The 26774-nt window shown below is 46.2% G+C and overlaps 2 protein-coding genes across 3 annotated transcripts in view; one reads left to right on the forward strand and one right to left on the reverse strand.

The window, feature by feature from the left end:
- Nucleotides 1–2063: 2063 nt before the first annotated feature.
- FOXA1 (forkhead box A1) lies at nucleotides 2064–7576 on the reverse strand. Of its 2 annotated transcripts, none has more exons than XM_066277792.1 (2): nucleotides 7036–7576; nucleotides 2064–4788 (listed from the first exon to the last, which is right to left on the reverse strand). In XM_066277792.1, the coding sequence occupies exons 1-2, from the start codon at nucleotides 7105–7107 to the stop codon at nucleotides 3454–3456; spliced, it is 1407 nt and encodes a 468-aa protein (XP_066133889.1). In that variant the 5' UTR covers nucleotides 7108–7576; the 3' UTR covers nucleotides 2064–3453. The 2 variants fall into 2 exon arrangements, with proteins under 2 accessions (XP_066133889.1, XP_066133888.1); XM_066277791.1 differs by lacking the exon at nucleotides 7036–7576 and adding an exon at nucleotides 6202–6424.
- Nucleotides 7577–7602: 26 nt separating this feature from the next.
- Nucleotides 7603–26774, forward strand: part of LOC136336267 (atherin-like) — a 166952-nt gene continuing 147780 nt past the window's right edge. The window contains exon 1 of the mRNA XM_066277793.1: nucleotides 7603–8119. The gene's annotated coding sequence lies outside the window, so the exon portion shown is untranslated. The remainder of the gene's footprint in view (nucleotides 8120–26774) is intronic.

Here is a 26774-nt window from a genome sequence, read left to right on the forward strand (position 1 = left end):
AAGCGAGCCGTGGGGGACCGCAGCGGAGCGGTCAGCATCCACTCTCCCGCCCGAGTTTGAGGTTGTACCAGAGGTGAGGAAATAAACTAGACGACGAAGGAGGAGGAAGAGGTGGTCGCGAGAAGGCTGTGCACCCGAGGAGGGTCCCAGCACTCCCGCGGAACCACAGCGGTTTTCTCCTGGCCCAGGGGCGCGGCGCCCCGGCCCGGGCGTTCCAGCGTTTGTGTGTCTGGGTTTCCGAGGAAAGGATTACGCAGCGGGTGCGTCCGCAGCAACGCGGGCGTTGGGGCCGCCGGAGCCGGACCGAGGCGCCTGGCTTTCTTTGTTGACTTTTAGGTCTTGGACACAACGGAGGATTTATTTGCTAGGAGGAGAAAATGCCCAAATAATGAAGAACTAACTGCTCTTATCTCGAGACGCTTGCGGTTTTGCTCTGTCCTCTTTCCCCGGCAACCGGCCTCCCTCACCCCAACCCGCGCGAGGCTTAACGCCCGGGGACCAGATCGCGACGTCCAGAAGTGGCATAGTGCGTGGAAGGTGCCCAGAGGTGTGTTTTACAGTCCATAGGTGGCAAAAAAAAAAAAAAAAAAAAAAAAAAAAAAACCACGGGAGGAGAAGCCCACCAGGCGAGACCCACGTTCTAGCTTCTCAGGCAGGTCTCCAAAGTGGCCTCGAGCCGTGAGCCCCAGGCTTCTCAACCCCGCAAACCCAGAAAACGTTTCTGCCGAGAGCGAGAGCTAAGGGCCGACCTGATAATTGAAGGCAAGACACTGATATTGTTAATACGTTCGAGAGAGGGAAGGTAACGTCACGGATAGGGCACGAAAGAGTTTAGATTCAGTGTGGCCTCCCAATATTCCGAGGCCCAAACTCATGCCTTATATTCCATTTGGATTTCGAATTTTTTAGTTTGTTTATCTGCTATGTGTAAATATAAGCAACTGTTGGGATTTGAAAGTTTTATCTTTGACACTTGAATTCCTTTCCAGCCCTCCAAATTAGGTTTTGAAATTATTCGAACCCAGTAATTTTTTTCCCTTTTTGTTAGCTGAGGTGAGAGAGGCAGGTTTGGGATTTTTGAATTTGTCTCAAGTGCTATTATATGGCATCCCTTCTCTCTTATGGGGAGGCAATTACACGATAATTACGGGACTCACACAGCTCTTTTTTATCTTGTCCTTGGTGTGGAGTGGGACGATCAAAGTAAAGGCTGTCCAAGTTCAAGCCCTGGCGAGGATGGAGTTCATATACAAGGGCTCAGGCAGGCGGGCCTCAGCTGGGCTGGTGTTATTTTTGATGTCAATCCTAGTAAGACTTACAAAGAAATAGGTGGACTGGAAAGTGAGCCTACTATCAAAGGAGATGAATGACTTTGTGTTCTCAAGCAACTGTGTAGGGGTGTGAAGTCGCATTTAAAATGTTCTTAGAAGGCAAACAAAATCAGCCTTTTAAGTTCTCTGGAACAATATTTCAAAATTATCTTCACACAACACAAACTAGCAGCTAGTGAAATGTTCTGATGGCACAGAGCTTCCCTTGCAGGAGTGAATTAACTGGCTTTCCCTGCCCCCCTTCAAAGCTACTGTGATGGTTAAGTTTGTTTCTTTTTTTTAATGTAAAGAGAGTTCAAGATTCTGTGTTGTAGACAACTTAATTTTAACAGCCACATCTAATAATTTTATTCTCACTCAAATACTTCTCAGATAAAGGAAAATGATATGTTGGGAAAGGGGGGATAGTTTAATGAATAGTATTTTATTGTGGAAAAGTTCAAAGGAAACATAGAAGGCTTTTAAAAGACTATGCCAAAAAATTAAAACAACATTGTTAGGCATACGATTCTTAAAAACCTCAATTTAGGGGATATTAAATCAATTTATCCATCTACTTTTCTTGAATTTCTTTAACTTTTTTTTTTTACTAGCTACATGTTCATATAATAACCAAAACAATTTTGTTTTAGATTATTTTCCTTTTTGTCATTTATTTTCAGTGGCAGACTTTGAAAAATATAATATTTGGAATCTGTTTTGGATTTAATTTTGAGGAAAATAACAAAAATCCTTTTTTGTTAACATTTGATTTATTTAAAATCCTTAACTGCAATGATCAAAAACATATTCCATGGCTTAAAGTTTATTACTTTTGTTATTTAAATCAAGATATCTTAATTACAATCACATTGATAAAAATTAACATTTTAATTTGTATTTTTAAACATCATTTAAAGCAATTTCAACTGTAAAGAAAAAAAAGAATAAACCATGCAATAAATTAACATTGAGAAAGCAAAGAGGAATAATAATGAAACCCGTCTGGCTATACTAACACCATGTTCAACTGTGAAAAGTGCATTAACACTGAATGAACAAGCACACAATGACAATAATTAAAATGAATCTTGGACCAAATTTTGAAGTACAGCTCCCTATAACATCTCTCCTCCAACATCGTAATATTCCCCCTTTTTCCTGGAGAAAAATATTATTTAAATGGTATAGTAGATACAGAGAAGCTAATTTTACATGTTAGATGACCTCAGAATGACATGACCATGGCACTCTGCAAGCAAGGAGCAGAAATACTGAGAAGGGAATTCCTGAGGAATTGATTCTCAGGGCTATCTGTGGGTGGAGAGGACAAGGAGGGGGTGGTCTTTGTAACTTCTGGGTCAGGCAACTCTTGAAAATGTAGCATGTATTTCACCTACCTTATTACTTCTATATGTTATATAAATATATGGAGGATGTCTACATATCTGAGCATGTGCATAAATAAGTCAGTACACCAAATATCGGTATTTTTTTAAACACATCTGCTATCTTGAATGTATCAGAAATGGAAGCTGAAAAACAAATGGCTCTGATGTTTATAATCCATTTATATGTATTTTGCTGTGTAATAGAAGTATTGTTAGTCAATACTTTTAACAGCCCCTAGTGTCTACTTGTTTCTTCACCATTTCAGTTCTCATGGTTAAGAGTATTGCCATAGACCTGTAAACTTGTGTGTGGGTAATCACGTGGGGGGGGGGGAGACAAACAAATATTTTACAAGCTTGACCATCTTTCTTTTTTTAAAAAATAAAACCTGCACACACTAGAATGTGTCTGGAGGAGAAAGAGGAAAGAAAGGGAGCGGGATAAGAAAGCAGGAAGATTTATTTATATACACTTATGGATCATGAAACTGCAGGAAAAAAAAATCTGTTGGTTTGAGTTGGTTTTCTTCATAATATACACAAGGCAAGGCATTTGAATAACAACAAAGTAACAGTCCCTTACACTGGAAAAGATTGTGCACACATGCACACAAAAAGAAATAAAAATAGTTGGGATTTTATATGCTGTTGTCAGCTTGGTTATGTGTGATTTTACTTGCTGTTTGTCCCCCCCCCCCCCTCCTGCTACCAGCATGGTCATGATAAAAAAAAAAACTCCTAGTCTAGGAGAGCTAGGAAGTGTTTAGGACAGGTCTGGAATACACACCTTGGTAGTAGGCCGGCTCCAGGGCTGAGGGCTCGATGGGGCTCCTGGTGGCCACCGAGGCGCTGCCCAGTGGCAAGCTGGTGGGCAATGTGGCACTGTAGGGTGAGTACTGTAGCGCCTGCTCATATGCCTTGAAGTCCAGCTTGTGCTGCTGATCCGAGGACATGAGGTTGTTAATGGAGAAGGGGTGGTTGAAGGAGTAGTGGGGATCCCCTTTCAGGTGTAGCTGGGACTCGTGGGGTGCCAAACCATGCACCGGGTGGGAGGGGGGTACAGATACCAGAGCCCCAGGGCCGGAACTGATTGGGGGCGCAGCTGAGGAAGCTGGTGTCTTCATCTCCGAGGCGCCCCCTGTCGCCGTTGCCCCGCTATGGTCCAGAGTCTGGGGGCTGGTGGTGGGCCCTGGGGCCGGGGCGCCCTCTAGCTGGCTGGCCTTACCGTGCACGCCCCGATGAAGGGGTGAGTCCCCGCTGCCGTTGGCGGCGGCTGAAGGGTCTTTGCGGCTCTCAGGGCCTCCCTTGGCGCCACCACTGCCCCCGCTCCCAACCCCGGGCCCTGGCTGCTTCTCGCACTTGAAGCGCTTCTGGCGGCGCAAATAACAGCCGTTTTCGAACATGTTGCCAGAGTCCGGGTGCAGCGTCCAGTAGGATCCCTTGCCGGGCTTGTCCGGGGAGCGCGCCACTTTGACGAAGCAGTCGTTGAAGGAGAGCGAGTGGCGAATGGAGTTCTGCCAGCGCTGTTGGTTCTGCCGGTAATAGGGAAAGAGGTCCATGATCCACTGGTAGATCTCGCTCAGCGTAAGCATCTTGCTGGGGGCCTGCTGGATGGCCATGGTGATGAGGGAGATGTAAGAGTAGGGCGGTTTGGCATGCGGGTAACTGCGCTTGAAAGTCTTGGCGTCACCACTGCCTCCAGCCCGGCTGCGGCCCAGGTTGGATGGCGCGTACGCCATGGGGCTCATGCAGGGGTTCATGGCAGCGGCGTAGGGGCCCAGCCCGTTCATGGAGGCCGCAGGCTGCGCGCCCATGGCACCCATGCCGCCCGGGCTCAGCGTCGTCCCCATGGCCGACACTCCCGCAGCTGTCATGCTGTTCATGGCTCCCGTGGAGCCCCCAGGCATGCCAGCCACCGTGCCGGGGCTCAGGCCAGCGCCCAGGCCGGGGTTTGCGTAGGACATGTTGAATGAAGCTGGGGTCATGTTGCCAGTCGTGGTCATGGTGTTCATGGTCATGTAGGTGTTCATGGAATTCATGGAGCTCAGGCCTGAGTTCATGTTGCTGACTGGGACCGAGGAATAGGCCTGGAGCAGAGAAAGTGAGTGAAGAGGCCCCGAAGGGCAGGGTTAGCAGTGCTCGAACCCCAAAACAAGAGGAGAGCATTTCTGAAAAGCATAGGAGCCCCTACCCAGAGAAACCACCAGGCGCCCTCTCCAGAAGGAGCAGAAGTCTTCCGCAGCAGGGGAATAATCTCAGTGTGGCTCGCATGAAAGACGAGCGCTCACAGAAAAAGTCCCCAGTAGATGTGTAATTGCCTTACACACCAGCCTCAAGCCAGCTTCTGGGGTCCCTCCATCTCCTGCTCCATCCACACCAGGCGGCTTCCCGCCTCCATCCAGACCCGCCTCGGTAAAGTAAGTGCCCCTTTGGTTAAATAATTTAAAACTTCAAAATGGAATTAATCTCTGGTTATTCTCTCTACCTTAAGGGTGTGGTGGGTTTGGCAATGCAGCCCCTGGAGCAGGCAACAGGGCACCAATTTTGCACCTATTTCACCTACAACTCCTGGGTGAGCAGCCTGGGATCTGCAGGGTGGCTATTAATTAAACGTTCCCTGATAGAGTAAAGCATCCATGGTCCTATGACTATACATTTCCCAACAACTAGCAGTTTTTGTCAAACGGTGACTTTCTGTTGTTAATTATACTTAGAAGTAGTATTTTCCATCTACCTGTAGCAACTGTACTATAAAAAGGGAGAGAAACTCAGAGGTTAAACAAGTTTTGGAAAAACATTAAAAACAGACCTACAACAAAAGGGGCAGGTAGGGTTACCTAGTAATATCAATGCACCACATGCATTTAACTTTAACATGACTTTACATGTATACACCTCTTTAAGCCATTCAAAAACCTGCACTAATTTCATTACCTATTTCCAGCCTCCCTAACATTTAAAAAATTTGTAACACAATTTGTTAAAATACTCATCTCTCCCCCACCCCCACGTACTGATATGTTGCTGCTGATCATTTCAATCCCTGGCTAATAGTTTCAAATACTTTAAAATTCCAAAGTGTACTTATTCTCTACTCCCCAAATCTCCGCTTTATCCTGTAAGGAAGCTCTTTTTCCACAGAGAACTTAATTGCCTACTGGGTGGAGATGATTGCATCTGAATTAAACCAGAGGAAGAATTCTGCGCTCCTTTAAAAATCAGTAGGAGAAACCCTTTATCATTAGCAATTTTGGAATGCACTAGACATGTTAAAAATATAGACTCCAAGAAAATAAAAGCTACCTCTCTAACAATTTAATTTAAAAATACCTTTAAATTGATTTCCACCAGAAAATATGACTTCATTTTAAAAGAAAAAGTGAACAAACATTTAACTAGGCACACACTCTGCTATATGGTATGCAGAAACAAACAACAACAAAAACTCCTCGAGATAAATTTGTGAAGATAAAATATACAAATCTAAATAAGTTAATTACCATGAAAATATTTCTTGATTCCATATTTTTCTGTCCACATCTTAAACTATTTTTCACTTCTGGGTTGTTATTTTCTTTTTCTCTTTCCAAGATTCAAGATTGTCCAAGGCAGTTTCAATAAGCATTTTCAATAATGGTAAACTTTTGGGGGGTAATCACCAGCTGTTTCCAGAGAAATGTATTGGTGGTGGCCCTGCCTGTAGCTGATTTCCCTCGCAATCCCTTTGTGCACATTGTAAAATAAACTGTATGAACGTGCCACCATAGGGACAATGAAGAGAAACAGGTTCTCAGCCCGTTGTGCTGGAGGAAAAAGTCAGCTTACATCGGCGCCACCCAGCGGTTCTAAAGAATGAGCACACTTCTCCCCAAACAGGGCTTTTGAAGTTTTATAAAATTTCGGAATCGGTTCCTTATTAAAGCAGTCAACTTAGCAGTAGCGCAGTTTCATTATAAGACATCTAAGAATTCAAACGCGAGAGGAACAGCCCCCGCTTACAGGCAAACTTTGATTTCTTAGAGTGGCCTCCAACTCGGGTCAGCGCCCGCCCGCCAATCCACGGCCCCTCGGCCCAGCTCCGGCTCGGGCTTTCCACAAGGAAGGGGCAAGTGCTTCCCATAGCCTATGCCGTTAAAGCCCAGAATATCCTGAAACCCTTTCGCATCCGGCTTCGAGGTCTGGCCAAGGCGGTGCCGCGGCCACACCGGTGGGCGGGCAGCGGTGGCCCCGCGAAGGCGCCCCAGCCCGCCGACTAGCCGCCCTGCCCGCGTCCGCGCGTCCCGGCCTCCCCGGGCAAGGGCGCCCGAATGTCCCACCTGCTGCCCGCCTCTCACCTCCTGTGTGTCCGCGTAGTAGCTGTTCCAGTCGCTGCTCTCATGCCCTTCCATCTTCACAGTTCCTAACATCCTGGAGCTACTCTGCCCAATGCAACCGTACAGCCCTGTGCAAAGCGACGGGCGGCCGCGCGGCACGGGCCGAGGGGCAGGGAGCCGAACGGCCGCAGTCACCCGAGCGCCCGCTCCCGCCCAGCGCCCGCCTAGCGAGGAAGGAGCCGGGAGCTGCAGAGCGCGGCGCGCGCGGCGGCGGCGGCGTGGCGGGTGGGGGCAGGCGGCCGCGGAGCGCGGCGCCCGGGAGCGCCTCCGCGGGAAGTGAGCGGGCGGCCTCTGTGCGACGAGTGCAGTTGAGCTGATGTGGATCTTACGTCGTTCGAGTGCCCACCTCCTCGTCCTCTCCCCATTTGTCCGCCGCACAAAGACGCTCGCACCTACAAAGCCCGAGGTGCACCTGCGAGGCGGCCGCCCGCGAGTCCAGCCGCCGCGCCTCCCGCCTAGCGGCGCCGCCGCCGCGCGCACCTCCTGCGTCCCCTCCCACCGGACCCCCTCCCCCAAACCCGGCCCTCACTTTGTTTGCAAAGCAGCGTAATTGGTTCAAGCTTGGAGACTGGGGGAAAAGGGAAATACGGTGGGGGTGGGGTGTAACCCCCTTCGGAAGAGGAGAAAAGAAAAATAGGCGGGGCGGACGAATCAGTGAGGATTCCCGAAGGACCCGTGCAGCCGGAGAAGGGCCCAGGCTAGCAGGAAAATCCTGGCTAAGTGACCCAGGGTCCCTCCCCAGGGGACCTACCGCATTTTGTATGCCCCGGCAGCACCTTTGTCCCGCGCCCCTCCTGCCCTCTTCCAGACCCCACCCTCCTGATTCCTGACCTATAGTACAACCCCGGGAGAAGGGTGAATACAGACTTCCACCCCTGACCCCTCCGGATTTAAGGTTTGAAAAAGGAAAGAGTCCCACGTTTGCCCAGTCACTAGAAACTCGGTCATCTGAGTCAGCCGAGCCGAGTGACTTTAGGCCGATCCCAGCTCCTGGCTAGCAGAGTGGAGACGCTGCCACGAAACCCGTACCTGCGGCTAAGAGCGGGTGAGTCATAGCACCGTTTTATACCTTTATGACATAACTTTCTTTTTTTCCGCCTCGGCCCTCTCTACTTCCCTTGTCATCTGTAGCAATCATAAAGAGGAAGAAACTGAACAGATGTCTGTGTGATAGGGCAGGCAGACCTGAGTCGGGCCGTCCTCCCTCTTCCCAGCTCCTCCTCCCACCCCCCTTCCGCAGCCAAGGGGACTGAGCTGTAGGTGACCGTCTGGTTTCTGATAGGGAAAGGTCAGGGGGAGGAGACATTTCCCTAAATGAGCGCTTTAGCTGGGAGAGCTTGGGCACGGGTGCGAGAATGCAACTACTGGGCTAGAGAGATGCCAGGCCAAAGCCAACAGTGGTCTGCGGCGGTGTCTGGTCCCATCTCTGGCTTGGAGGGGCCGGGCTAGGACACTAGGCGCTCGTTTGGTTCCTAATCAGTCCCGGACATCGGTAGGAATTTCTTTTCCAAGCAAAATCTCTTGGCTTTTATGAGGCCCTGGGTAGTGAATTACCCACAAGTCCTGAGGAGTACCAACTAAAGTGACTGGGTGATAGGCACTGAATTGGTGATAGGTTACATGATGGTGCATGTGTGAGTTTCTGAGAATGTGTGTGTGAGCTTTCAGTGTGACTATGTATGTTTCTGAATGTGTCATACCCTCTGTTAGAAGCACTAGGTTTCTTTAAGTACCAATAAAATAAAGTCTTTCTAAAATGACTAAGAATCCACAAAATATTCTTGCTTGGCAAAGTTTTTAAAATGTTATTAATCTCGTTTTGAGAAATGTGTTTTAACTTGTCTTCCAAACAGATATCCCCCACACCCCCGTGCTTTGTTCTTTTAAATCTTTCTTCCTTGAAATCTGGCAACAGAATCATGTTAAATCCTTGGACCAAACAAATCTCTTAAATCAGCAGGGGGATAGAAGAGGGTGAAGATGTGCAGTTAAGGAAATAAAAAAGATAAAAGCATTGAATTACAATTCCTTTTTTTTTAACAAGGGGGGGGGAGGAAAACGTCACATTGTACAGAAAGGAATGAGAGTGAAATTAAATCCACCTGAAAATCAGAAGAGCAGCAACCCTCCCTAATACAGCCTGCCTCTGTGACTACAAGTCAGACCCCATCAATACGTGTAAATGTGGGTCTGTACATATTTTCTGTCAGCAACAGGACCTTAGTTCCAGTTGTAAAGTACACGGATGCTCAGCTTCTCTGGCCTGATGGGGGAGGGGGATTCTTGGTGCTAATGAGCTTCCTTGTTCCTTCCCCTGGTGATACTCCAACGCCCTCTTGGCTCTTCAAGAACTTTGAGCATGACTAGGGTATTTTTCCATGGGTAGTGGCAACTTAGTAACAGCTTTTATGGTGCACAAGAAGCCAGTGATTTAAAGTGGGGGGTACACCTCACTTTAAAAGTGGTCAATGAAAGGAATAAATTTCCTCTTTTAACCCATTTCCCAAACCTACTAGGCCTCATCTCAAAAAAAGAAAAAAAAAGTCAACTTAAAAAAATAGAGACCCTTGTTCATAACGGGCTGGCCATAGAAAATTTCTTCAGAGCTTCCTGAAAGCTCAAGACTAGTAGTAAAGAGTGGACTCTGCCAGATTTACAGCCTTAATCTAGTTTGGGGGTTCCCAGGATACTAGAAATTACCAAGATCACATTGCCTCCTGTAGAGGGCAGGAACACCAAATCCTTCCACCCCAGCGAACTTCTTCAGGGGAGACTACAATCTCCCAAGCCTTCCTGGACCAGAGATTTTGTTTCACACAGCTGATTGCCCAAGGCCTAGAAGAAAAGGTGACAGCTCGGTTAGTTCCCAGTCTTTCCATTTTAGAGGCGATATTACAAGACACCTAACAAATTTAAGAAATGCAGGCTTGGCGTACCCAGATGACAGCCTGTCATTTCTCCAAGGTTTAAAAACGAATCATATGGGCCATGCAGACCTTTGATTTGGAAAATAAACAACAAATAAAGAAATGAGTAAGAGCTGCTGCCTGTAGGTTGCTGGCAGCCTGCAGCCACATGGCATGCCTGGCTACTGCAGTCTGCTGGTTTTCAGTTGCTCCCAAATAGGCTCTGTCTTCACGCTTTCGCACGAGACTATGTTGCGCTTTCCGGGGAACCAAACTTGTTTTCAGCCTTGGGGAGCCACAAGGCCAGCAAGTGTTGGCTCCTGTGGTGTCCTGGGCTAAACTCATCTAGGCTAGAACGGGTCTGCGTGAGCCTGGGGCGGCCCAGGTACAAGGCGGGGTGGGGCGGGGGAGCCCAGGCAGAAAAGCCGGGGCGGCCATGACGGTGTGGGGTGCGCGGGTAGTTCTGGTGCTCCAGGGAAGAGGAAGCTGCTGCGCCTTTCTCGGTAGCTTCGTCTTGTACGCTCTTGCGGCCTGCTCTTGGAGCCTCTTAGAGTGGGAGCTGGAGGCACACTGTACAGCGGCCAAACCTGGCCATCTCCGTTTCCCTTTCCCAGCATTACCTGGCTGGAGTCCCTTCCACAGATCTTTATCGGGGCAGGTTAAAGCAGAGGGTAAGGACTGCGAGAGGCGGCTGAAAGGTTGGGGGCACGTTCCTCAGGCCCAGCCGACCGCCTGGGGGCGGCGCCAGGGTCCTTTCCGTGTAGCTGGATCGCGGAGTGGGCAGAAAGCAGGGCCCGGGGCGATGGGGCTTTGCAGTGGCCTGTGAAGCCTTTCGAGGAGTTTTTGCTCGAGTGTACCCTAGTCTGTCCCCCTTTCCCCGCCGACCCTCTCCCCGACGGGATTTGTGGGCAGGTCTTGGTTGCCGTGGGCCCAGCCACGCTCGGTGCAGGGTGGTCCGAGCTCTTCCGCAGGCCCCCACTCGCCGCTCAGTTAAGAAGCTTTGCCTGCGGGGGAGCATTAGACGCAAACTAAGACCTGTTGTCTGCGCGCTGTTTAAAGCCAACCTGGATTGGGACCTGGGTCGGTTTAAGACTAAGGAAGGCCTGGGACGCTGGACACAACTGTTGGCCCTTGCGTGTTCCTGACCTACGAGAACCAAGGTGTGTGCCAGAGCTGGGGAAGGGCCAGGATTTCCGCAGGAGGCCAACCCCCAGCACCTGCCTTCAGCCTCCGGTCCATACCCGCGAGGGCCCCACCGAGGCCCGGACTTGAGGCGCAGGGGTTCAGGAGAGAAGCATGGAATTCCAGTTTTGCTGCCTCTTTTTTTCTTTTCTTTCTTTTCTCATACTTGCCTTTCTCTGAGCTTCCTTCTATCACTGAATCATTAAGAAGCTAACAACTCATAAGACGTACGACTGTAAGTAGATGGGGCCTGGGACCACCTAACTGGCCCTGTCTTGTGGTTCCTGGTGGAGAAGGCTAAGGTGCCCGGCCCTACCTCTGGCCGGGTTTAGTGTGTGTGGACCAACGCATATACACACGTAGGACTTCCACTTTACTGAAAAAATTTTGAGGTAACATTTTAATCCCATATCTTTACCACTGGGTTTGTCCCTTCGTTTACTGCTCCTGGAGCCGCCGTCGGATTTCTGAGCTGCTGGGGACACAGGCCTGGCTCGCCTGCAGCCGGATGTTGGAGCCGGAGATGCTCCCCACCCCCGACCTCACCCTCGGGAGACAAAACTGTCCCTCTGACCATGAACAAGCATCACCTTGCCAAAATCAACTTGCATTTTCATGTATTCAAATGAGAAAGAAGGGTGACATGCCCTCCTGGCAGTCACTAGCTATGGAAGGAAGAAATAAGTGTCCCATGAATCCCCACAGAGAACAGGAACCTCTCTCCTTAGAGGTCCCGGGGCGAGGACATGGCGCCCCTACCCAGGCCTGGGTCCTCGAAGCTGTTGAGCACCTACCTTCAGGCAGCTGTGTTCCCGGAGTTACCAACTGCTTTATTCACATTGTTCAGCGACAGCTCCAGAAGTGCCAGGTCCCAGCTAGCCTCTCCTCCGCCCTGAGCCCCATCTCTGCTCAGTGGTGCCCATAGTTCCCTCTGGCTCCTTGCAAGCTTCTGGGGTTCGGTTTCTAGAGGAGGGGCTGGAAATGCACACCTCAGACACAGAATTGGAAAATTAGGGGAAAACGGACAAATTTTAGGTCTGAGAGCAGAAAGGGTCTAGATAGCTGAGGCCTACTATGTTTCACAGACTGGGGCAAGAGCCTTGGAAATCCCGTTTTTCCCACCTGCTGCTTGGGGTGGGGAAGAGCTGGGAGGATGGAAACCTGGGCGAGGGTAGATCTGGACCCCAGCTCCTCCCCACATAGAAGCTGGGGCTAATGAGAAGCTTGTGGTGGAAACGGAGAGCCCTGAAAACTCTAGGAATGCCATCTCTCGCCTGGAGACTGCCAGCTTAAACTTCAAGAAGTCTTTGAGTATTTATTTCTCAGCCACTGACACCCCCAACCCACCCTTTCTCACTCCCCACACCTGCACCTGGAGGAGCTTTCCCAGGGTCCCTGGATCGGACCTGGTGGTGTAACTTTGGCTGTTCAAATATGATTACCCTCAAATTTACATAGTTCTATTTAACAAAGCTTTTGTAACAATAAAAAAAAATCATATTCAATGTACAGAAAGAAAGGTAAAAATGCATTCTAGCCAGGCTTTTTTCCCCCCATTGTACTGCTATCCGGATTTCTCACCTAATTTTAAAATTGTTCTTTTGACTGACAAAAGACTAATTTCTTGGCATGTCTGGAGAGGGGTTACATTCATTATTTAAAATTAAAATTTGATTGGAGGACACTGTTCGAAATGGCTTCTGGGACTTCCAGCAGTTATTCCAGAACTAATATCAGAGAAAGTTTTGTTAAAAAAAAATAGTGCATTTGTTTGAAGTTGTTTGATTTTTTTTTTTTTTTTGGCCCGATGGCCACAGAGCAACACAAGTACGTAGCTCACTTTGCAGTGAGTTTGCTTCTAAACAGAAACACTAGAAAGATGCCTCCTTGGCAGCATTCCCTTTTGCAAGGTTACTAGTAACATTTGTAGGAACTGTGTTCCACTTTTTGAATACTGCAGTCCTGGTTGCTTACTATAAATGGACCAAAGTAAGAAATGCAGCTGCCAACATTGGGCATTATCTGTGGTGAGTAGTCCAGCACAGTCCCCCCTGCATCTGTGATGGGTACTTTGCAGACCTTCCCAACCAAATTAGCTCCGCTCTTTTAGGTCCACACCTTGCTCCAGATTCCTGCCAGGCTCTTATAACTCCCCTAAAGCAAACTCCATTTGTGTCTTCTTCATTTTATTTGTCTTCTCCATGGGAAGAAACTCTCTGAGGGTGGGGACCACAGGGGTCCCTGCTGCCAGAGCAGAGCTTGGAGAATAGTAGACTTTCAATAAAGATGTGTTGCCTCAATCAATGAACTAACCTCCTCAATCCAGACACTGGACAGCTGATGGTGGGGTGGGGTGGGGGGGAATGCTGGAGTCTAGAAACCATATCCATCCACTTCAAAGTCTCCAAGTGAGAGTATACCAGAGATATGCCTCAGCCCAAGGGGCTTGTGGAATGAGTGGACGGACAGAGGAATGAACAAATGGATGGACAGATGCTTCTGGCAGAATAGCCAGGATCTCAGAGCCTTGGGATCCCTGGGTTTCCAGGCCCCCTGGGTTTGCCTCTTGCCCTAGAAACTAGTACTAATTTTAAGCAAAATCATCAGTGACATGATCAAATCTTTACCTAGACTTGGGAGAATCAGTGCCCTGTTTGTTCATCTAGGGACATCAACTGTGGCTCAAGGCAAATATTTCAGCCCCCCTCAACTCCATCCCCCACGCTGTGAAAAGGCAGCGGCCATGCCTTTTAATATCAGATATTGATTAAAAGTTAAAAAAACCCATCAACTTTCCATCAAGCAAAATGTTTTCCATTGTGCTGTAAAGGGAAACCTCCGTGTTTAATATGTTTAAATTGGCAAACAAATGAAGCCGGGCCCACGCAATGAGAAGGAAAAGCCTTGCGGCGGAACTCTGTTAGTCGGGGGCTGTGCTCTTGGACTTCAGGGCAAGGCGCGGCAGCCTTCCCATCGGGAGTGGAGCGAGCCTGGGGGTGGGCAGCCTTCCCATCGGGAGTGGAGCGAGCCTGGGGGTGGGCGGGGCCAGCTTTGCGTGCTGAGAGTTATTGAGCTTCCTAGGGCAGTGATGGGCAATCTTTTGAGCTTGGTGTGTCAAAATTCGCCAAAAAACAGAGCATAACTCGGGTGGTGTGTCATTTCAAGAAGAAAACCATAATTTCGCGATATTTATAGTTTAAATAACAAAAATGTATAATTGTAACATATAACTGTATTTAATAAACCAAAAACTATTTATCTTACCTGCTTAATGACTTCTTTGTTCATTTGTCAGTCAGTTTCTTTTGTTGGTCTTGATACTATTTAACTTGTGTGGGGTGCCTTGAACTAAGATAAGTGAGGAGGAGGGGAAGTTCTTTAACTAACCTGCCTATTAGTGACTTTTTTGTTGCTGAATTTCATTGGCTAAATCTTCAATTGAAGGTTGGTAATTTGTACACTTCAAGGCCAATCAAGCGTTACTAACTTCATCTGTCAATCTGTTTCTTTTGTTGGTTTTGATATTATTTAATGCTAGGAATATGGTCTCACAAAAGTACATAGAAGGAAAAATTGTGAGTAAAGCCATTGCTATATTTTTCAGAGTGCTAAAAGTGTCTGGTAATCGGTTCCAGGCACTCCAAATTTCCTGTTCATATTGGCACTCCTCTTGATTCTCCAAGCAGCACCTTTCCAGATTCTCAAGCTTTGACCTCAAGTCAACAAACACCTGAGCCCAGATGCTGTCTTAAAATTCTGCCAGTTGCATCTTATGTAAATTAAGATGGCTGCCGCTATTTCTAATGGTGGGAAACGGCACCCATAGCATAGGCCCCTGCCTCTCCTAGCCTCCCCCTCACTTATCTCAGTAATGATAGTCAATTAGAAATCCACGACACCCCAGAACAGTAGATTGGATGATGGTTGCTGTGGTTATGTGGTTGCTGGTAACGGCGATCACAGGGCCCCCAGAGATGCATCCCCCATGGCATTCGCTACTCCCTGCTCTGCTGGCCAGAAGTGAGGTCAAAGATCCCCTAATGGCCTAACCAGAAGTCCCAGAACTAGACTCTCTGTGCCGGAGTTCTGTTGTTTTGGCCTACAGACCTCTGGCACAGAGTGTCTACACTACAGCAAATGTTTTATTCTCGGCTACTGCACCTGGCCGTGCAGGAGGCGAGGATGAAACGTCCTCCTCAGCATGTGGCCCCATACTTCTCTGGTATGCGGTCGCATGTGGCCACATGTCATCGAAAATGGCTACGCGTGTCAGTGCTGACACATGTGTCATAGGTTTGCCATCACGGTCCTAGGGGCTGGCTCTTTGAGCGCAGTGGCAATGTTAGAGTGGTCCAAAGCATCAGGCGTTTACCTCAATTGACTCCCTTGTCTTTAGAATCCAAAACATTTTATTCTATTAATACATGCCTAACCTGTGTGATGTAATGGTTTTCTTAAAGGACTACCAGACCTCTCAGAATCTGCCTTGTTGCAAGGTATTAATTGGACACCCCTCCTTTCAACTTGTTCTCCTAAAGTTGTACTTGCCATGAAAGCATGTGTGGGAGTCCTTTAGAGAGGAAGTACACCTACCTCCTTTTCTTCTGGGCTGCTGTCCCTTGAGAAGCCACCTGGCAGCATGGTGCCCCAGCCACAGCTGGTGTCTTTGCTGTCCCATTCCCCTACCAGCTCTGAGTAGTGTGGGAGCCCTGCCACACTCATGATGCTGCTCAGGATCAGTGGAGTAAACTGCCTGCTTCCCACCATCCTTCCTTCCTGTGGCAGCTCCCCATGGTAGCACTGGGAGAGGGACTTGGAACTCTGGTCGAGCTCCACCATCTCAAGGTTCTAGCAGACCTGGTGTAAGCTTGTTTTCTTTCAGATGCTTTCAATGATGCACTCAGCTGGTTGGATCCCACTCTCTTCACCCCACTGGCCTCCTCCTGGCCAAATAGCTTCCATTGTGAATTGCTGGTCTCCTCTGACCTCCTTGTGACCCTCCCTCACATCCTATCAAAAGAAGCGGTTTTAAAAAATAAGTACAAAGTGCTCAGGTTGAAGGTCAATTTACACTGGGGCAGAAGCTTCTAAAACTCCTGCAGGTGCTGAAATGTGAATAAACTAGGCCATTGTCCCAAGAGTTGGGAGACAAGGAAGTGAGGACTAGAGAGGATATGAGGAGATGAGGACAGGGTGTTGGAGAGGGTAGGAAGCTTGGCCACTGTCCAATGGACCTCAGATTTTCCGGGGAACTGGCAAGACCCTTTGGGCCTCAGTTTCCTTCTTTTTCAAATGAGGAGCTTGTACTCTCAGTTCCAGCCATTGTGTGTTACAGAAACAAAACCTAGAGTGGCTGGCATGATGGTGAGGCCTAATGACCCCACCTAGAGGAACCAGGATCTGAGTAAATCTAGGAAGGGTTTGTGGTGGGGATGAGCAGGTGTCTCAGCTCCCAGAGGGAGTCCCAGGAGGGGCCGAAGACTCCGGGGGAACAGGCGCCACAAAGAAGTGTTCCCTCCCTTCTGCTCTAGTTTTGCGGTCTGTGTATATTTCCTGGTAAATTTTGGGCAAAAGCCTTTCCCTTTTTCACTTCCCAGCATATCCAGAGACAGCAGGCAGCAGGAAAGACAGAAAGCAGAGCCTGCCTTCCATTTTCAAGCCCAGGCAAAGTCTCCTCAGCCAATAGAAGACACAGAGCTGGGCACACTCCTCTGGGCAAGGCTAGCTTCTTCGAGGCTGAGGGTCTCTTTCATACTACACAAGCCCCAACCTGGCCTGCTCATGCAATTGACAAGGCCAGTAGGGTTTATGTTTAAGAGCATGGGATTTGGAATCCCATCTGGATTTTAATCTGTACTGTGAAGGAGACTTGCTCTCTCTGAGCCTCTGTTTTCTCAGCTTTCAAAAGGGGTATATTCTCAACCCACCTGACACCAATTGTGTGCAGAGCAAATGCAGTAAATAGCAACAGAAATAAAGAGCCTTTGCAGTACTTTGGGAGACTGGGTGGTATAGAATGCTGAAAGGTAGTGGCCCAATTGCAGAAAGGGAAGCTCCTGTGTGGGGAGTGAGCTCTTGGTTTCTAGCCAGACGCACCCCTCAGCATCCATCACGACCCTGCCAGGGATCCCCTTCCAGTCTCCCAGACCTGTGGAGATGGCAGAGGAAAGTGACAGCTGAAGAGGAAGCAGATACTGCATCAGGCACAGGTTTAGGACCTTCTGGGGGTGGGGAGGAGACTCAAGGTGCAAAGAGATGAGAAGTCCCATGCCTCCTGTTCTCTAGGCAATGCAAAACCCTGGTACAGAAGCAAAACAAATTGTACTTCCCTCACCGATGGGTGAGAGGGGAGAGATACAGCTCTGGGAGCCGTGCAAGACTCCCCAGAGCCCTCAGGATGGTCTCCTGGGCTCAGATGCACTAGGACCTGCACCATCTCCCACGTTAGGACCACCCCAGACCTCAATCAGGCGAGACCTGGGGACTGGGTCCCGGAAACATCTTTGTAGGAGAGGTGAAGGAAGTGCTTCTGGGAGGCCATTCCACCTCCAACTCCTTATTTACCCAGACACTTTCTTCTTCCTCCCTTGGACACCCATCTCATGGACAGAGTTAGAAGAAGACACTTAAGGACGTATTTGGAGAGTATCACTGAAGTCATTTTTTTTTTAATCCTCAAAACCCAAGATATTACCATAGGGAAGCTTTAGGTGCTGTCTTATAGAATTATTTGATATAGATTCCCTAAAAAAAAAAATTCTTCCTGGGAGTCTAAGTCCATCTGAAATAAAGCAAATATGCTGGGCTTATGGTAGATCCTAAAGACCCCAAGTAATACCTTGGTTGTGCAAGAAAGCTTATTGAGGTGCCATGGCTTAATCAATATACTATATGAAATATCACACCACAAAAGGGTTTCACCAGCTACAGTCCCATCTTCTGAGGTAAAGATGCATGAGCTGATTAACTCCTCTAGAGAGGAGGCTTGGAAGAGCTGGTGCGTTGGGGTGAATCCCTGGGCTCAGTGAACAATGACCCACAAATTTCAGACAGTGCTTTGATGGACTAGGAAGGATCTGTACACAAGACTCTGATAGGTTTTTGAATTCTGCTTTACTTAGTAATCAGAATCAGGTGGATAAAAAAAAAAACTTCCTTCACTGGAGAACAGAAAAACAACACATCTTCAAAGCTTATTATTTTTCCATGGATTGGTATTGGGGGAGGTGCATCAGGGGCAAGTGGACTGGTACACAGATGTCTCAGGTAGCAAGTGAACTCTGGCTAAATTTAGCTTCTGTTTTTACAGCTTATGTAGGGAGAGCTGTTAGTTTTTCTAAGGATAAACTGGGCATTGGTTATCTGAGCTTAATGTTTAGGGTACAAAGCACATCCAACAACCTTACATGTCTACCTTTAGAAAAGGAGTGGTCTGATCTCAAACTCAGCCAAATCTCTAGGGTATAACCATACTTGGGGAACACCTACTCAAATCTCTTTGAAAGTGTCAGTGTAACTGGAATGCTAAATAGCAGTCACTGCCTCCAAGAAAAAGAAATCCTTAATTCTCAGCCATGTATTCTTGCTTTGGATCCTACTTGTTAGTGTTATTTGTATCCTTTCTTTTCAAATGGATACTTTTATTCACAGAGGGCTTTTGTTTGTTTGTTTTTTCAGTGCTTGTTAGTTTTATCTTACCTTAAAAATCCGAGGCCCTGGCCGGTTGGCTCAGTGGTAGAGCGTCGGCCTGGCATGCAGGAGTCCCGGATTTGATTCCCGGCCAGGGCACACAGGAGAAGCGACCTGCTTCTCCACCCCTCCCCCTCTCCTTCCTCTCTGCCTCTCTCTTCCCCTCCTGCAGCCGAGGCTCCATTGGAGCAAAGTTGGCCCAGGCACTGAGGATGGCTCCTTGGCCTCTGCCTCAGGTGCTAGAATGGCTCTGGTTGCAACAGAGCAACGCCCCAGATGGGCAGAGCATCGCCCCCTGGTGGGCATGCTGGGTGGATCCTGGTCAGGTGCATGCGGGAGTCTGTCTGCCTGCCTCCCCATTTCCAACTTCAGAAAAATACAAAAAAAAAAAAAAAAAAAAATCCTGAGATCAGGAGGTGTGGTCAGATTTCTGAGGCAGTCCAGGAAAAGGTGAGGGCTTAATTCTCAGGGGTCCATTCCTAAATGCTATAATCTCAAATGTTAGGATCACATTGGATTTAGGGGCCAAGGGAAGTCTGGCATATGTTAATCAGGTCCCCATGGGGAAATAGGGCGAACAGGTTGAGCGAACAGGTTGAGAATGAGCAATGCCAAGGGCAGGAAAGCTATCTTAGTACATTAGTTTCTGTGGACTAAAGCAGTACAGGTGATGTGGGGTAATGGACTCTGCTGGTTATTCTCTGTTATTCTTCTGAGCTTCTACATCTGCCCTGTTTTCCTCTGCCCCAGAGGTCAGTCTCTACGGAATTTCAGCTGGGTTTGGGCAATGTGGGGCAATGGAGTAGGAATAGAGGCCAGGAGGATAGAGCAGTAGGTTGACTTACTCCTTTTGCTTTCTCTTCACATCACTGGCTTTGTCCTTTAATGTCACACTGTGTCTACAGCTCCTGTCAGGTGGCCCTTCCTCCCAGCTTCAGGTCTGACCAGGCTCTTCTAACAGCTCCTTTTCACCTGTGCCACTTCAGATCAAGGGTGGCAACACCTCCCAGTTGCTGCTGGACCTCCAATGTTAGTTCTCTTTAGCTCTACCTATACTCGTGTAAATAGTTCTCTCAATTCTCTCTGCCCCTCCCCCAGGTAAACCCTTTTGAGCACACCATCTCTTTCCTATGGGGACCAAACTGATGGGGAAAGGAATGAAGGCTCCTGGAAGTGAAACAAGCTGACTTGATTCTTTGCAGTGTCATCCTCATGCTGTAACTCATCAGAGGGTCTACTCACCATAGTGAAAGCTCCCAGGTTTCTGTGAGGGCTTTTAGGGGAGCAAACTCTGAGTATGTTTGCTTTTTATTTGCCACTTTAATTTGCTAATTTGCATTTGGTATCACTGTTTAATTTATATCAAAACCAAATATTGATAGTATTTAAGCTTGCTTGCTTTATTTATTTATTTATTTATTTATTTATTTAATTTTACTTTCCAAGTGGGAGTAGGGGAGATAGAGAGACAGACTCCTGCATGCACCAGGACAGGGATCTACTTGGCAACCCCAGTCTGGGGCTGATGCTCTGCCCACCTGAGGCCATGTTAACAACTGAGCTATTTTTAGTGCCTGAGTTGGGGGCTCCATGGAACCAATCAAACCATGGCTTGAAGAAAGAGAACGAAGAGGGAGAGGCAGGAGTGAGGAAGCAGATGGTCACTTCTCCTGTGTGCCCTGACCACGTATGGAACCCAGTACATCACATGCTGGGCTGGTGTTCTACCACTGAGCAAACTGGGCAGGGCCTCATACTTTATTTATTTATTTATTTATTTATTTATTACCAGTGATTAACAGAACTTTGCCATAAACCATCGACTGAAACTTTTGCAAGTGGTGAATTGGATTAATATAACCAGACACTGAAGTAGGTCCAGTGATAAAAGGGCTCATGGAAATGTCCATGTACACTCCCCAAGGCCTAATCAACTTTGGCTTCGCATCTCTATAACAATAAGTCTGTGTTCTTTTTTTTGTGTCAGAGACAGAGAGAGAGAGAAAGAGAGAGAGAGAGAGATGGACAGATAGGAACAGACAGACAGGAAGGGAGAGAGATGAGAAGCATCAGTTCTTCATTGTGGCACCTTAGTTGTTCATTGATTGCTTTCTCATATGTGCCTTTACCAGGGGCTACAGCAGAGTAAGTGACCCCTTGCTCAAGCCAGTGACCGTGGACTCAAGCCAGCGACCGTGGGCTCAAGCTGGTGAGCCTTGCTCAAACCAGATGAGCCTGTGCTCAGGCTGGCGACCTTGGGTTTTGAACCTGGGTCTTCTGCGTCCCAGTCAGACACTTCATCCACTGCGGCACTGCCTGGTCAGGCAAATCTGTGTTCTGGCAACAACTTAGTCTTGACTAATACTGACTCAGTGACATTATTTAGGTGTGTCTGTCAGTGAGCACTATCCATGCGCCAGCACTGTGCTGGGCACTGAGGATACTCAATTGAAGACAATATTCTTCCACTCTAGTGATTAAAACAATACTTCAGTATTATCATTGTTAAATTTGCATACCTTTATAATTAGAAAAAGTTAACACAAGTGGAATTTTTAGGTCAAAATACATGTAAGTGATTAAGACTTTGAGGACATTTTACCACATGATATCCAGTAGAATGGCAACAGAAATCTATGAGTGAACCAACTTCTCACTCCCACGCATGTATTCTATTACTGACCTTGTAATTTGACTATCAAAATTTGCATTCCATTGTTTTAATTTGCATTTCAGAGATTACTACTGAAGTTGAATATTTTTTTATTTTTGTTGGCCATAAATACTTCTTTTCAGAACTGCTGGTTCACCTCTTTTTTAGTCAATTAAAAATTTTGACTGCTTGTTTATTTCTCATTTAAAGAATGTTAATTCCATGTCTGCCTTAAGTGTTGTGAGTTTTTATTACCAGGTTTCCATTTGCATCATAAATTTATTTATAAATGAATAGATGTCTTTCAAAATATCCATTAATAATTTTGTTTATAGTTTCTGTCTTTTATGGTTTAATGTTTGAAGTCTTATCTATATCTACATCTGCTACTCTTATATACCACAGAACCTTTCATCCAGTTGAATTTAATTTTGGTGCATTATATGAAGTGAAGATATAATTTTAATTATTTCTAAATAGTTAGACCATTGGGCAGCCCTAATTGTGAGAGGACTTGAAATCTTTTGGAGAGCTTTGTTTGGAATTTGTTCTGTGAGGATACTGTGGAGGTATGGAAGCTGAAGTTACATCGGCTCTTCCTTTACATGCTGTGTAGTAAACCAATAGGGGACTTAGGTGGTGGTTTGAGAGTGACAAAAAGTAGATGAAATCATAGTGTTCAATGATGGCTGGATGCTCTTTTAAGACGGCACCAAAAGTATTTACACTTTCATATAAAGGCATTACATTATCAACAATGAATCTGAAATGCCTTTACATCATAACTATTATTCTTTCTCCTTCTCTCCCCCTTTTCTTCTCTCTTTTGCTCCTCCCTTCCCTTTTCCTCTTTTCCCTTTCTTTCCTCTTTTCCTTTCTCCCTCCTTCCTCTTCCCTGTCTTTCTCTTTTCTCTTTTTTTTCTATTCCTTTCTTTCAGTGAAAGTAGATATAGAATAGAGCTCTTAGCACAGAACTGATTACTAGCTAGGGGACCCAAAATGAATCCTTACTCTCTCTGAACATAACTATAAATCATTACCTACAAAATGAAGCTAATGATATCTACTTAAAAGTGATATGATATTGATATCTAAAGGTTACCATTTTTGATTATAAAAAGTATTAGTAAACAATATTTATTTACCATTTCTTGACTTTATGACAGACATATTTCATGGTTACATTGATTTTCACATTGTTCCAGTTTAGGAACATGGCCTATATGTTATTTATTTTTGTGCAGTATCCAGGGTGGTACCAAGAATAATTAGTCACTTCTGAAGCACTATGGTTATTTGTACATTGTTTGAATTAGCACAGAATAGTAATTTATTGTCTGAAGAGGTTTCTCACACACTCAGAGTGAACTGCGCTCAAGGAGCACCTGCAGGGCAGTGGGATGTGATATGGGTGCCGTGAAACCTCAGGGATGTCAGGCATTTCTCTGTTGGGTGCTTTTCATCTTGTGGGCATTTAGCAACCATTTCTGAACTCATGTTAGGGAATAAAGCAACAGACTTTCAAGGTAAGAGTACATTTTACAGATGAGGTTGCAGAAACACAGAGAGGGAAGCAAGTTGCCCAAGTGACAAAGCTGGTGTTCCTCCCAGAGAGCCCCTCAGGGAGCTCAGGGAATGCTCTAGGGTTGCCTGGGACTTGGAGCCCAACCCCAGGCTGAAGCGTCATCTTTCCTGGTGGTGCAGATGCTGGGCTCAAAGAGCCACCTGGATTGAAGCCCATCAGCTGATTTTTACTACTTTAACTAACTGCTTTCTTGACACCCTTGTTCCTCCTACATTTAAACAAATAATGCTGGACCACGAAATTTAAAGCTTTTCTTAAAAAACAAAACAACAAAACTGTGTGGCTCTGGCTGGATAGCTCAGTTGGTTAGAGCATCGTCCTGAAGCTCAGAGGTTGCTGTTTCGATTCCCCAGTCAGGGCACATACAGGAGCAGATCCATGTTCCCTGTCTTTCTCTCTCTCCCTCCCCACCTCTCAACTCAATACAATAAACATTTTTAAAAAGGTATGTCTTCATTATATATGAGTTAAGGGTACATTTTTGTAAGGTGGGGGAGATATTCCATGCTATCCATCTAGAGTCTAACTAGTAAAGAGAATATTGAAATCAGAGACACGAGACTCAAGACAGTTCCTATTAAAATACCAGGGTAGGCCATTTGCAGAATTTCTGATGTCCAAGTGAAAAAAGGTCATAGGAAGCAATGACTGGCATGATTTATTAAAGGTGAATATGCACATACTCTACCACCCGGCAATTCCACTCCCAATAGAAATGCATTCACATGTGCACCAAGAACCATGTACACCAATATTCATACCAGCTTAATTCACAATAGTTAAAAACTAGTAACAACCCAAATGTCCATCAAAAGTAAGACGTATAAATTGTGGTGTAAGATGCAATAGTAGGCACGAAGGAAACGAATAAACTTCTCTGTGGGTAACAACAGATGAATCTCTAACAAATGTAATGTTGAGCTGTGAAGCCAGAAACAAGGAAGTACAGTCTGTTTATATAAAGTTTAAAATCCAAGTTGACAAGAACTGTAGTTCTTCTGGATGCATGTTCAGTCACTGTATTACAAACACAAGAAAGTAGAGTTAAGACGGTCATCCTGGGAGGGGGGAAAGTGATGATGACTGAAATGTTGGGGTGATAGAGCTGTTTTTTTTTTTTTAACCTTGGTGATGACTGCTTGAGTTTTTTCCTTTGTGATAATCCATTGTTTTCTGTTTTGTTCATCTTCCTGCCGTGCAGAAACGCGCGGGGTGGCAGAGGGCGGGGCGGAAGGGCGTGCGGTTGGTTGCTTGGCGACGGAGCATGCGTTTCTTTCTCCGAGAGAGATGCGCACCCACCTGGCAGCACTGCCCACCACCGGCGGGTTGAATAATCCGCGGAGCAGCGGCGCGGTCAACCTTCCCGCCACCTGAGTGGGAGCGTCGTCTTCCCCGGAGGCGGGTGAGAGAAGGACGCGGACTGGGGCGCGGTTGACTTCGTTTGGGAGGAAGGAGAGCCTGCGATATGTGGGCGGAGCTGTGGTCTCCTGTGTTCCGCCTCTGGGATCCACTAGGATCTCCGGGAAAATCTGGACAGAAAATGGGGCTATGGTTGGAGAAGGCATAGGGTATGGAGTGGGGGCCAGGCTGCTGTCGGGACTGGGGCTGGAGAGCACGGAGGGAAGAAGCACTGGGAGGCGCGAAAACCTGGTGAAAGGAAAAAAGGGGTAGATGTGACGACCTGGCTGTAGAGGAAGAAAAAAGGGGCTGGTTGTTTTAGGCTAACCTTAAACATCACTAGGTGACCTCCCCTTCCAAGTGCTGAGATTAGTGTGTCTAATTTTGGGATAGGGAACTGTTTCCTGACTGTGACTTTAAAATTATTTGGTGGGCAGTGAGACACTGTAGGCTGAATGTAAGGATTATTTGATCGTGAAGGTCTCAGATCTACGATGAAAGTATTGCAGACTCTCACTGAAGGAGTTTAAAAAAGTTCCTTAGTTCTTTTGTTTTTAACATGCAAAAATAAGAGTTTAACAAACTTTTTTCCTACTTACAACTTTACAGGGGTATAATTTATATTCAATAAACTGCAGAATGTATGATTTGTATCATGTACAGGTGCACAATTTGATGAGTTCTGACAGATGTATACAAGTTTGAAACAGTTACCGGAAACTGAAGTGTAGAAAAGAAAGGCTCTTAACATGAATAATTTTTGGCAAACTTACTTTCTCTAAAACAAAGAGACTTTTGGCAGAACTTACTTTTTCTGAAAGAGACTCCCTATTCTTGGCCTTGAGGCTGGTTTCCCAGACTGTGGCCTTTGACTAGATTTGCGAAGTAGTAGGTGTTAGAATGTTTCTCCCTGAATTAACCCTATAGATAGACATTATAAGAAAGCTTGTTTCACTGCTTTGTTTTACTCTTATACTTTCTCCCCTCCCCATTCCTCAATCAGTATGTAACTCTATATAAAAACCTAACTCCAAAATGCAGTCGGGGCTGCATTGATTTGAACGACTCAGGTTTCCAAGTGGTCTGGGTAGCTGGCTAATAAAGACTCTTAATTTCTTAATTTGGCTAATTGAGAGATTGTGTGGCAAGATGTTTGTTTCTCGCTGTTCTGATACAACAGAAACAAGGTAACTGAACCTTATCATTCCTCTATCTCCTTTGCTATCCACCCCTGCTCTTACCTCTTCTTACCACAACCACCAACTACTGATCTGGTGTGTGATGCCATAGAATAGGTAGCATTTTCTAGAAGTTTATATCAATGGAAATCTACAATATATACTTTTGTGTGTGTGCATCTGCCTTCCTTTACTCAACATAATGACTTAGATTTATAGGAAGTTTTGAAATTGGGTAGTGGAAGTCTTCTAGCCTTTTCTCCTTAAAAATCACCTAAGCTATTTTAAGTCATTTAAATTTGTGTATGCATTTTACAACCATCTTATAATTTCTATAAAAAAGCCTGCTGGAATTTGGACTGGCATTTTATGGGATCTATAGCTCAATTTGTGGGGAACTGCCCTTTTAGCAATGTTGAGTCTTCCACTTCACAAACATGGTTTGTGAATTTTTGTAGGTCTTTAATTTTCTTAGCACTTTTTTTGTAATTTTCAGTATGCATATTCTGGACATCTGTTGTTAGATTAATTTCTAAGTACTTTATTTGGGGGGGGGACACTATTTTCCGACTGTTTGATGATAAGTATATAAAAATACAACGATTTTGTGTGTTAACTTTGTATTGTACAACCTTGATAATTTACTTATTAGCACTAAAAATTGTTTTGTAGATTCACTGGGATCTTTAACCTAAAAATCATGTCATCTGCAAATAGGGACAGAGTTCCTTTTCAACCTTTATTCCTTTTATTTCTTTTCCTCACCATATTGTAGTGACTTAGGGTCTCCAGTGCAATGTTGAATAGATGTGGTAAGAGTTGGACATTTTTCTTATTTTTCAGTTTTAGGGGGAAAGCAAAAATATAATGTTAACTGTGAGTACTTTTTTTGTAAATTCTCTTGGTCCAATTGAGAATGTGTCACCATCTAGTCATGTTCCATACGATTTATAGTTTGCTTAGAGTTATTGATTTTTGATTATAAATGTGTATTAGAGTTTTTTAAACGTATTTCCACTATCTATTGAAATGATTATTTTTATTCTCTTATATTCTGTTAGTATTATAAGTTATATTGATTTTTTTAAGTGTGTGTGTGTGTGTGTGTG

The sequence above is a fragment of the Saccopteryx bilineata genome, chromosome 4 (genome assembly GCF_036850765.1).
Source record: "Saccopteryx bilineata isolate mSacBil1 chromosome 4, mSacBil1_pri_phased_curated, whole genome shotgun sequence".
Classification (NCBI taxonomy): Eukaryota; Metazoa; Chordata; class Mammalia; order Chiroptera; family Emballonuridae; genus Saccopteryx; species Saccopteryx bilineata.